This window comes from Macrobrachium nipponense, chromosome 10 (genome assembly GCF_015104395.2).
Source record: "Macrobrachium nipponense isolate FS-2020 chromosome 10, ASM1510439v2, whole genome shotgun sequence".
Classification (NCBI taxonomy): domain Eukaryota; kingdom Metazoa; phylum Arthropoda; class Malacostraca; order Decapoda; family Palaemonidae; genus Macrobrachium; species Macrobrachium nipponense.
Window position 1 is genome coordinate 73,428,082 of NC_087204.1, and position 12,500 is coordinate 73,440,581.

Here is a 12,500-nt window from a genome sequence, read left to right on the forward strand (position 1 = left end):
GTTCAAGTTTTTATGTGAAAGTGGAGTTATAAAACAGTCAAAATGCACCGAGAACGGACAATTTTAAATGTGTATATTCAATGGCAAGGGTGGTTTTCGAAATTACTCTATTAATAGACAGGAGAGATGTAATTTGAAGGACAACTATAGATACTTGTCACCTGAATATTTTTAGTGTGTTATTTTAAAATGCACCACAAAAGCCTTAGAGATAAGTTGAAGGTAGTGAATGAAAACCCCTATACATATATTACTGGGTCTTTCACCTACAAATGTCAAAGGAAAGACGCATGAACTTAATTGGCAGCCAGCCCCCTTCACTAATGCTTCTGGATATATAAAAACTTTGCAAGTACCTATAAATGTTACCTGCAAACATTCTGAATCTACGAGACAAAAGTAACAACCTTCACAATTACTTAAATTTCTTGACTATCAACTATCATACATGTGTACAATTGTACTGTAATAATTCAAGTCCTAACCTGTACCCTAATCTTTTATTTGAATATGTTTAGTTGGTTAACCCTTCAATAAGTTTACCTTGACACTTGATACCTACATACATAAACAAGCTAACCTACAAAACACCTATATCCTAGCATATTCACTTGCTACAAGGATGTACCACAAAAATTATTATACTCTATATGCAATGCAAAATTGGATTATTAATATCTTCCCAGAGACAATACTCAAAAGCTCATTAACTACCTTGATAAATAGGAACCGAGTTATACTGGTGGATATGTTGGCCAATACAGTAAATCATTTAGGCATATGCTTCAAAAACTACGATCAACAGTACAGTTCAACAAAACACAGAATAAAGTACTTAACTTTGATGCCTGGTTGATCTACATAACCAGATTCCATGGGACCTTTACGTACAACATGAGAGGAACCCTGGCCCTACCAACTACACCAAAACTCCAGCAAAACTGGAGGGAGACTGAATCATCCTTTCCATACTAAATCCACTCCATTGGAGAGGAAAAAAAATATATACTTGGCCAAATTTATGACCAGCCAGCCAACTTTACTAAGACCTTCCACCCCCAAAAATAGAAACGTGGCTCACCATTTGGTAGAGGAGATACACTTTAAATCTGTATTCATATTCATTACTTAATATTTTCGTACTGATCTGTATTCACATTTACAGAGTAACATTTTTGTACTACTCTGTATTCATATTTCCTGAGTAGTACTTTTGTAATAACCTGTACTCATATTTACTGAGTAATATTTTTGAACTTTTACAGAGTAATATTTTTGTACTATGTGAAATTTAGGGATAAATCATCTACAGTGCACAAGAGCCAGCTTACCCAGTTCAAGGGGTAATGAGTAGCTCTGAACAAAAGGACTAGCTAACTGATAAGGAAAATCTTTAAACAATGATTTCACCATGTCAACATGGACTTAAGCAACAATGAATCCTGACAATTCAAAATTGGCTACTTAAGATAGTACTTTAAAGTTATTCAACTGTCTTCTTCCACTTGACCTTATATTTGGAGGTGAAAGTTCTCAGCAACAACAGAACATTAACCAATAAATTTCTCAAAACATGAAGCTCCCCTACAATTATGACAACTTTTAAACTTTTTTTTACCAGAACCTCTGGAAATTAGTAATCTATGAAATCCTTCAAGCAGGAACTTCAGAAATGAGTAAATTTAATAGTTAACTCAAAATCTTAGAAAAGTTTGCATAAAAATGACTAAAATCCATGAGTCCTCTTTAAAATCTTGGAAAACATTTTGTTTACAACCAGTATATGGCATTTAACCTTCAAATAACTTCTCCACAAACATTCAACACTGCAAATATCACTTTACATATAAACCCATACAATTAGGTTAAATTTTAACTTGGTATCTCAATATAACTACACTAGAAAACCAAGAAAAATAATTCATCCTTCCTTCCTGAAGGTTGCCCATCCCCTTGCTTTAGTAACTAATATTGATTTGATAAAGTAATGAACTAACTTATCATTAGGTGTACTATTATTTAGAAATGTCTTAGGATACCGGCAAAGAATATTTCGTGGTTATGCTCAGGAACCACCGTGTCATGCAAAATATTTTAGAAATTTCAATTAATTTATGATGACCAATATTCCAATACCATTCGATACTATAAAAACAAATGGCTTCCAAGGATTTTAAAGAGTTTAAAATTACGTGCTACTAAACAGGCTGAGAAGAAAATACCAAATGAATAACAAACTACAAATAAGTAGTTACTAATTATCAAGACTAAGACTCAATTCTCACAAAGACTGGCAAATAATTTGTTCTTAAAAGTATTTGAATTTTAATGCATTACAGTAAAACGTAGTAACTTGGTAAACTGAAAACTGGTTCTGAAAAACCATTCCTGGGGATCAATTCCAAACTTTGAGCAGAATGAAAATCTGAATAAAATTCTAGCGAGTTTTTCATATACCCAAGGTCACACTAGTATGAGCAAATCAAATGCAAGGTAGTATCAAATTACCAACCAGAGTGCAATTCACAGCAAACAATAGGTCCTTTGCAATATAACTAGATCTTTCGCAATATAAATTACCCCCAATTGCACTGCATTCCCTGACTTTGTTGCTTTGTCTCCCCTTTACTGTTAAAAACTTTAACCTTGCCAAATTTGGTCACCTAATTAAACATATCACACCAGCACCACTACCATATAGGACTCCTACAGTTCAGAGACTGCCAACTGCTCCTATTTATGGAATGGTTTTATGACAGACCTAACTAGTTGTTTTATCATTCAAACTATCAATGGATTCCTGAACACAATTACTCCTTAAATCCTATAATACGCTGCTTTGCAAAAAGGCTGGTGGTTTCAATGAACAGACACTCTCCCAGTAACATGGAAATAACTAGTGTCCTAAACTAACCTGGGTTAATTCAAATCACCCGAGTTACCCAAGGCCTGAACATATTTCCCCAAGGGCCAATAAGGTTTGCAATTTAAACCTATGAATTCACTAACCTCAGCTTATGGAATTTATGCATCTAAGGCATCAGCAATTGAGATACCAGCAAAACATTACTAAGGAATGTGCACTTGACTAGAAAATGAACATACAGAAGCCTACTCTTAAATATATAACGAAATATTAAAAGAAATGTTCAACCACAGGTTTGTGTAGAGGCATTGTCACATCTAATTATAAACCATCCTTTATGAGGTTCAGGTAAAGGCTGTTATATATTAAAAAAAAAACCTACTTAATTGTTGGAAGTGTGTTGTTCAACCCTAAAACACCTCAACTTATATACTTTAATCCAGATCAGATTCCCTTTCACTTCAATTCCAATGACTCTTGATACTTTAAAACTGAAAAGTATACAACTAGTACACTACATCCCTTACAGATAAAACTACTACACCACCATTAAATAAACTTTAATGAAATTGCTTTCTGATTTTATAACTCATTACAAAAATAGATAATTATTCCCTCCACTTACCATAGGATCCATAGCCACTGCCATAGCTTTGACCATATCCTCCGTATCCTCCATATCCACCCTGGTTTCCCCAGCCTCGGCCTCTTCCTCCTCTCATCCCACCTGGAGCTCCTCGGGTTCCGCGTATACCACCTCTCATGCCTCCACGCATCATCCCCATGGCATCAGGCTTGGGGGTGGCCTTCTTGACATCTACTTCAACTCCATTTATGCTCTGCTTGGGAGTTTTTAACAGTTCTGTGACTACAGCTTCTTGCTCAAAAGTAATGAAGCAGAATCCCTTGCGCTGATTCTTTTGTTTATCAAAAGGCATCTCCACTTCAATAATGGTGCCATATTTTCCAAAATAGTTCTTAATATCATCGTCAGACAGTTCTGGTTTAAGGCCACCAACGAAGATCTTCCCATGTCGTGCCTTGGCTTTCTTTGGATCCACCTTCTTGCCATTGATAACATGATCTCCAGCATTGATGACCTATAAGTATATCTGCATTACAACATGCCTAATTATTTTATTTTTTTGCATGTCAAAAGATTAAAAATGAGAAATTTTACTTATTTTCATACTGTAAGAAAAAAAAAAAAAAAAAAAAATCAATACAGCTAATTAAACATACCTTGTCTATAGCTTCTGGTGTACTGAACACAATGAAAGCGAATCCCCTAGATCTTCCAGTGTTAGGATCAGTCTTGACATTAATGCTGTCAATTTCACCATATCTGCTGAAGTGTTCTCTCAACTTTGCTGTGAAGTAAGACCAATTAAGCTTTGTAATTAAATAATAAAAAGATAAAATAAAACACTGCCTTCAATGTTTATACTTGAACACTGCTTTAGATGCGATTGTAAATAGTGAGGGGTACTTATCTGAAATTAGCAATTTGAGTGGATAAATTGTGAAAGAAATTAGGAGTTATTAAAAAAAAGCCGCACTAAATTCCTACATTATATGCAATAATTATATCATTACTGCTGTGAAGCAGACTAAAGATGCACTCGGGTAGCGACACTGCATAGCTTTAAACAAACCTCCCCCCTCCCCAACAAAACACGTCTTGCACAAAATACATTTGAAGTTCGTAAAAATTTGAAAATATATTCCACGAAATGCATGGATTGTCATTGTTGAACTGACTGGTCCAATCAAAACATGCCGTCATTTTTTTGCCTTTGTACCTTAATGCAATGAAAATGAGGGAAATTTTTGGAAGCCAAGGCTTCTTGCAAGAATGAAGTTAACAGTAGATCTAGGGTACTTGTCCGCGGCGGCCTAGACTATGGCAGTTGCGGTTTTCTATGCAGTTTCACCTACTGAACAAGAATTTTAAGTAATATTTATTCGGACGACTGTAATTAACACCAAGGGTCCAGTATTAAACACGGCGAAATACATTGAACGCCCCAATCCCTAGTGGATGTCGCATCCGCGGTTATGTTTTTTGCAGTCCGTGCGGACTGCTTCTGTAGAAATACCAAGTTAACCACTAATAACATGGCCTGAACTTAAACCTACTGAACTGTGAATAAAAGATAATCAAAATCCAGTTCCCCACTAGCATTCATTACAGAAATAATGTAACCTGCCTTTTAAACCAAAACATGTCACTCAGCTGGTGATCCCACCAATTTTGCCTTCAATCTTTGCACCCTGACTTCTGATACAAAACAAAGCAGCATCATCAACTATGCACTTGCATCTTCCCACTTAACTTGATAAATTTTTTATTGTACTTTTCATAGGATAAACATCTACAATGTTGTAAAGTATTAAAACCTATGTGGTTATTTCATCTAAGCCATCAAACAACTCTAGCACATTACCTACCAATAAACCATACCAGATAAAATTTAAGCCATCAAACCACTTTGGCACATTATCAATTAACAATACCAGATTCAATTTAAGTGGCTCTAAAAAGGTTTCTTGCAGAGCTATAATGATCTTACAGCATTTAAATTACTGCATTATCCCAAAAATGTTTGTAGTTAATTAGAAAGATCCCCCCCCCCCCATACTTTATACTAGCCGTTTCAATTTTGTTATGTGCACTAACCCACAATGCCCGCCACTGGTAAAAAAAAAAATTGGGTTTAGAGGTTCTATCTGCATACACAAGTTCATTCATGCAAGACATTACTTCTGTATTCTGAGTCATTTAAGATATGTGAAAACCCAATAACATTTAAGCTGTTTGGACTTTAATAGCAAATTCATTTCTATCCATGCAATATGTCAACTTAACTATTCACTGACAAAATCACCTATTATAAGAAATTTTTTTGTGATAGTCATGGGGGGTAGGGTTAATGAGTGAGTGTGAGTGACTTGAAAAATGGTACACAGCTCTGTTTAGCTGGTCCTAAAATATAATGATCACTATAGGTAAAATTGGAATCCCAGCGATTCACAGGACACCATGGCAATCAAATTATCAACTTGTTACCACTTCAGCTGAACATTACATCTCAAAAATATCATTAGTGCTTCTAAAATGTAGATTCATTTCATTGATATGTGATTACACTAAAGGTGGAATGAGCCAGTAACATTTGAATTATACCTTCAACTACCAATTACTACAATCTATAACTTTACACCTGTGGGTGTATTTGGTGGGATTGTAGAAAATGTCTAAAGAATTTTTTTAACAAGCAAACAAAAACACACTTTGATACAAAAATTTACTGCAGTTAAAACTAAGTTTTTTCAATAAGCTTTACATGCCCTAGTATATAACTATTGAAAATACTTCAACCATCAATAATGCAATATTCTTTTGAGATTATAAGTATGACAGAATATCCTATACTTGGATACATACTGGATCTAACCATGCCAAAGGTCAAGTCCAGTAATGCAAGTTTAGGATCATGCCTAGTAAAACAATCATACAAGCATATTCAGTTTTGACCAAACCTTCTGCAAGCATATCCTGTTTCTAACACAATTTCTAGCTCAATATACCCCTCCACTAATACAGGTTTAGAGCTCTTGCACTAAGTATGCTTATAAACATGAAATTATGAATTCTTTAAATTTGCTAACCAGAATGTGTATACAATCAATCTTATGTAATGGGGCTTTCTGTACTATTTGAAAATTTAACATACCTAATACCATATAACTATGGAGGTGGGGAGGGGGTAAAATTTTGGCAATCACATGTAAACTTTCATGATGCATCTAAAGATGCCGAAACTGTGCTGTCACAAGTACATTTCTGACACCAATAAGGTTTTCTATATTTAGTGCAGGAATAAGGGACTAACTTAACAGCGAAAATCTTTTTAATTCAGTGCAAAGCTTGGCAATACAACAGAAAAGTAACCTATAAGTTATGGAATAACTTTTGAAAATTAATTCTAGCTATCATGATAATCTATAGCTAGTCTTCCTAATATTAGAAATGTAGTATCTATCAACTTACCTTCATTTGTTTCCCAACTAAGGCCACCAACAAACAGTTTCCTGAAATAGAGAACTGCATTAGATCCTCTGAGAAAATCAGACAATATCTTTAGTTGCTTATAAATCCTTAATTTTTACAAGTACTGTACCTTAAGTTGACTCTGCGACTAAGAATGGCAGAGGGAGTTAACTGCACAAATCTAACCCACTTCGGCACGTCAATCAAGTTGGTTAAAGCAACTTCCATTTTCTGCTAGGCTATTTATTTTATTCTGAAAATGGTCTGGGCAAAACAGAAGGAAAAATATATACTGCATAGAATGGTTGGAATGTTTAGGCAGTATTCTAAGTCTCGGAACCATTACGATAACAGCTAGAACCAGTCAAGTAGTAGTAGGCTAGTAGATGACCTTGGAAAATAAACCACTAAGACAACACTGATAAATACCCTGGTGTGGATGCGGTGCGCTACAAGGGGGCAACATTCTTCCCGAAGTAGCTGCCACCTGGGAGGAGAAGTAAGAGGCGCAGTTAGTGGCAGAAGCAATCTCGCCAATAATCAAACTTCTCTCTATGCAACCTGCGGCAGTTCTTTACTTTACCTTTACATCATTACTTAAAACAGTTTTTCTCATAAACTGCTACATTATCGGCCCCATGAAGGGCATCACAAGAAGCATCTCTTACATCATGCAGCAACTTGGCTTACAATGAGCTGGGTTATTTTCTCTCAATCTGAACAGCTTTTCCTTTACTTTAAACTGAAGATCCACAAGTTTCTAAAAAATTGCTCTTGAACCAAATATAATTACATAACCCACAATAAGGCATCCCACACGCACAAAATAAAAACGCTGTACCAGCCATCCCAACCACTGCGTGTGATTATCAGAAAGCAAATTATCGTAAACCAACAACTAAAACATGAATCAATGTGCAGGAGATAAAAACCACATGACTTAAGAGACAAGTGACCTGGAAATCAAGATTCTTAACATTAAAGACAGTAACAAAATGGTCCCAAACACCACATTAGCCCTACGCATTTTAATTCGTAGGCAACAGCAAGATGGTGGCTGTCTTTAAGAAAGGGCAATTCTTATTAGTTACATACAGTAGGCAAAATACATATGCTGCTTTTATTACTTACAAAATACTTTTACAGGAACAAAGAAGGTGGCCTAGCACAATTTGGAACTTCGTCTGAACCCGGCAGGCACGGGGACAGGAACTGGTCAAGACAGGACAGCTAGGCTCTCAGCCGAAATACTTACTGCTGCTTCAGAAATAAATAAGTGTAGGGCAAGATGTGACGTTCGACAACATTCCGTCCAAATAAATATTCAACTTTTCATGATGCTTTAGTCTGTAAACCCCCTTGGCTTAGCAATGGCCCTCTGGTAAACCAAGTTTGAACAACAACCAATAAGAAACAAAATTATGAAACGGGTAGCCAGGGTGTTTGAAAAACTTGAGCATTGAGATTAAAAACTAAAAAAAAAAATGTATTCCAACAACCGCCATTAAAATACGGGACGGCGGCGGCGGCGGCGGCGCCGGTAGCGGCCACACAGCCTGCGGTGGGCTGGCGACCAGCGCGGCGCCATCTTTGACTATAGAGAACACAAATGAGCGGAAGTCATGCGCCGGTACAGATGTGGAAATAAACCTTACATTTACGATAGCTAACAACATCAACATCTTTCCAAATCGTAAAGATATTATCCTAAATCAAATGATGATGTCTATGATGCACAATACCGTCGGATGACGTCGATAATCTACGATACAAACAAGCGTCGGGGGATGCCTTTTGCGGTCGGGCCAAGCCAGACTGACCCGGATAATCAAATTTATTTTGACGCTTTACACAACTTGTACCTTTAGTCTATAAATATCACTGATAATAATGGTAAATATCCAACTGGTAGAAGCAATAAGGCTCTGACATTTGCTTACCTGTCATCGTCTCTGCCAGGGGCATCGGCCGACCCACTGTCCTTAGCGGAGTCGTCTGTCGGCATGGAGCCGTTATCTCCATTTTCCATTGCATTATTCTGGAAATCACCACCAGTGCAATCCTCGGTAAAATCTTGTTGCTCCATAGACTGGTCAGCCATTTTGTTTTTGTTTTTAATAAATGAAACTTAATACTAACTGTATGCGTCCGTCACGTATGAAGTCTCAGCAGCTAAGAGTAGGAATAGCGGCCCCGTGGCAAGCGATCTCCTTCCGTAGACTCGTTTTTCATCACAAGGCATGCGACACAATACAAATTATTATAGTCTTCGGCTATTTAGCGAGCCTAAATCTTCTGCGCATGCGCTTATCGGGACGCTGTTTCTTATGGAATTTGTTGATGTCCAGGAATTTATCGATTTCTTGAAAGTACTACGCGGAAAAAATTATTGTAAATGTACTCAGACAATGTTACACTGTCACACTCACCTTTTTTCACATATTACGTCATTTTTCAAGAGGTAGTTGTATTTGCAGGGATACTGACTTTTCCATCTTGTTTTAACAGTACTTAACAATAGCGCAGGGAAAGCTATAATGGTAATTCAGTTGTACCTGCATTGCAATATAACATAATTTCGAAGTCTGTGAAGTGGCAATCATTAAATAATTACTGCGCGTTACGTGCTGTGATTCATGGGGGGGGGAGGGACGTTTCCGTTTCACTCAGCTCAACATGAGGCTCTCTGCAATCCCATTAATTAATGGAACGTACGTGATTATGAACCTCTCGTTGGTCTTTTTTCCTCCAGAATATTACATTTATAATTCAACCTTTTGAACAAGTAACAGAAGCTCATTTTTAAGACAATCGTACCGCCAGTTATATAACAAAATTATTTTTGCTCCTGACAGCGAAATAAACCGCCCAGTTACGTAACTAGTTCTGGGACGGTAATGTTCTCGTGATCGGCTTTACCTAAAAAAAATTTTTTTGTCATTTAAAGCTCAGATTAATTTCATTGCAGATCCATAATACGCCTTTGACGTGATTGCAACCACGCAAGGAAATTCATAAAAAGGCAAGACGCAGTAGCTCAACTGACGTACCTACCTTTGAATGTCAGTGACCTACCATGTGTGATTGTGAGTCACGGTAACCTGTTTAATGTAAAAATGACATGCAGCAGAGGTTTATCTTTCAATGACAGAAGCCTCAGTCAAACTTTAAATAGTAGTCTGAAGGGAACAGTTATCGAAAAACGATCAGCTTGGAAGCACATCGACCGACATTATATAAAATGTTTGCCGTTCAATATTCTTGCTATTATTATATGATGATTATACTTGGCATGGACTTGAACAGCAAGATCATTAATTAATTAGCCTGGTAACTTTGCACGGTATAATTTTTAAAAATGGCATACAGAGGAACGTAAACTGAACGACCAAGACTGATAGTGTTATAAAGAATTGACGCAGAAGATAAGCGGATGGCACCAAGGAACAAATCAATGAAGTGGGGTACTACATAAGCGGCATGGCCACACTTCTAGGTAGTGCTGCTACTGTATAACAGCCAAATCCCCAAGAATCAAGAATCAGTTCTCATGTCTCTGCTGTCCCCAACACACCCGGCCCCCGCCCCCGCTCCAAAAGAAAAAAGTATATATATATATATATATATATATATATATATATATATATATATATATATATATATATGTGTGTGTGTGTGTGTGTGTGTGTATATACATATATCGAAGGTCGTGCATGTACTATATATAGTCAAAATGCCACCGTGTAACTGAACTATAAGAGTAGGGATATCGACTTTTTGTTAAATCCATAATACGCATAATCTAATAGTGGCGATTCCGTCATCGTAAGCCCCATACAGGTCTAAATTTAACATTTCCGCCCTCTGCAGAGGTTCCTACTCTTGAGCACCAGAAGGAAATTCTTTAAAGCAGGTAACTACTCTTAACCAGTCTCACAAAATATTTATCATTTATATTGCTTTCATTTATGTTTATCTTTTGCATCTACTCATTCTATTTCAGGATCTCGCTGTCTGCAAGATTCATAACGTTATTGGTTTTCCTGGTGTGTATAATTTAATATATACCATTTAAGTTTAGATTTAGAGTTATAAATTACGTATGCTCATGAAATTCTAATATTGATTAAGTTCCGTCTGACATATATAATTAAGAACGAATTTCAAGTTGTACAGTTGAAGACATCTTGCAGAAATGGGAATTTGGCTTTAAATGCTGTATACATGCATATCTTTTAAATCAAGTTTTCTTTCACTGTATAATATAAAACAAATCTCACACACACCACAGCACACGACACACACATACACACACACACCACACACCACACCACACACACACAACACACACATATATATATATATATATATATAGATATATCTATATATATATTATATATATATATATATATATATATACACACACTTAAAAATCACATTAGATGCACGTGACTCCATTAAATAAGCGAATACCACAGGAAAATGATAGGCAGAAATCAAAGCGCTTTCGTCTTTAATAAAATATTGTCAAGGAACGAATAAAATACAGTTGGAAAGAAAGTTATCAGGTAAAAAAAAAAAGATCAAGAATACCAGATATTTAATTGTCAAAAGGGTAAAAATCCAAGAGATAATCCAGGATTATCGGATTTCATACGGTCACAAACTTAAACATAGAATTTACCCTAACAAATTACAACCTATTTATATAGTCCAAAACATGTAAAAACTGAATATATTAATTTAGTTGCTTATATTTATCTACAACTTTTTCATTATGGAGGCATCGAGTTTAAATAAACCAACACTTAAATTTAGAACATTTCCATTATTTGACTTGATGAAACAAGATTCAGTGATATTCCTTTTAACTGTGTCATTACATGGGATTAAGGTTCTTGCTTGACTCCAGTTAATAGGATGATCTAAATCTCTCATATGTACGAATAATGCATTCGATATTTGTCCAGTTCTCAGAGAATATTGGTGTTGTTTGAGTCGTTGTGAAAGAGATTTACTGGTTTGTCCTTAATATACTTTATCACACTTTTTGCAAGGAATTTTATATATGCAGCCGGGAAGATCTTTAGGAGAATTTTTTATTACTAAACTCTTGGCATTATTGTAACTGAAAACAACATTTATGTTAAAAAGCTCTAAAATTCGAGGAATTTCTAAAAACTTTTCATCATATGGTATTATAAATTCAAGTTTGTCGTTAGTTAAATAAAATTCTTTTCTAGCTCTTTTCTATGTCACATCTACAAAGGTCCTTGGGTATTTTAGTTTCAAGGTAGTATCATAAATAATTTTAATCTCAGCGTCAATAAACTGTGGGCTACAGTCACGTAAAATCCTCAGACACATTCCAGAAAAAACAGAGAATTTAACATTTTGATGGTGATTGGCGTAGTAATGAACAAAAGAGGCAATGTTAGTTGATTTTCGAAAGACTGAAAAGGTGAAATTTCTATAATTTCTATAGACAGTTACATCAAGAAAATTCAAATTACAATTTCTTTCTTGCTCTACTGTAAATGTTATAGAAGGGACTAAATTATTAAGATTAATAAGGAATTC

General features: G+C 35.7%; 1 protein-coding gene across 5 annotated transcripts in view; it reads right to left on the minus strand.

Moving 5' to 3' along the window:
* The window catches only part of LOC135223697 (RNA-binding protein squid-like), a 10,734-nt gene extending 1,624 nt beyond the window's left edge, over positions 1-9,110 (minus strand). For all 5 annotated transcript variants that reach the window (XM_064262416.1, XM_064262417.1, XM_064262414.1 and 2 more), the window contains exons 1-4: positions 8,861-9,110; positions 6,921-6,961; positions 4,109-4,236; positions 3,492-3,966 (exon numbers count right to left, since the gene is read on the minus strand). In XM_064262416.1, the coding sequence (XP_064118486.1) occupies positions 3,492-3,966; positions 4,109-4,236; positions 6,921-6,961; positions 8,861-9,021 (805 nt within the window). In that variant the 5' untranslated portion in view covers positions 9,022-9,110. The remainder of the gene's footprint in view (positions 1-3,491; positions 3,967-4,108; positions 4,237-6,920; positions 6,962-8,860) is intronic.
* Between the last annotated feature and the right edge of the window lie 3,390 nt (positions 9,111-12,500).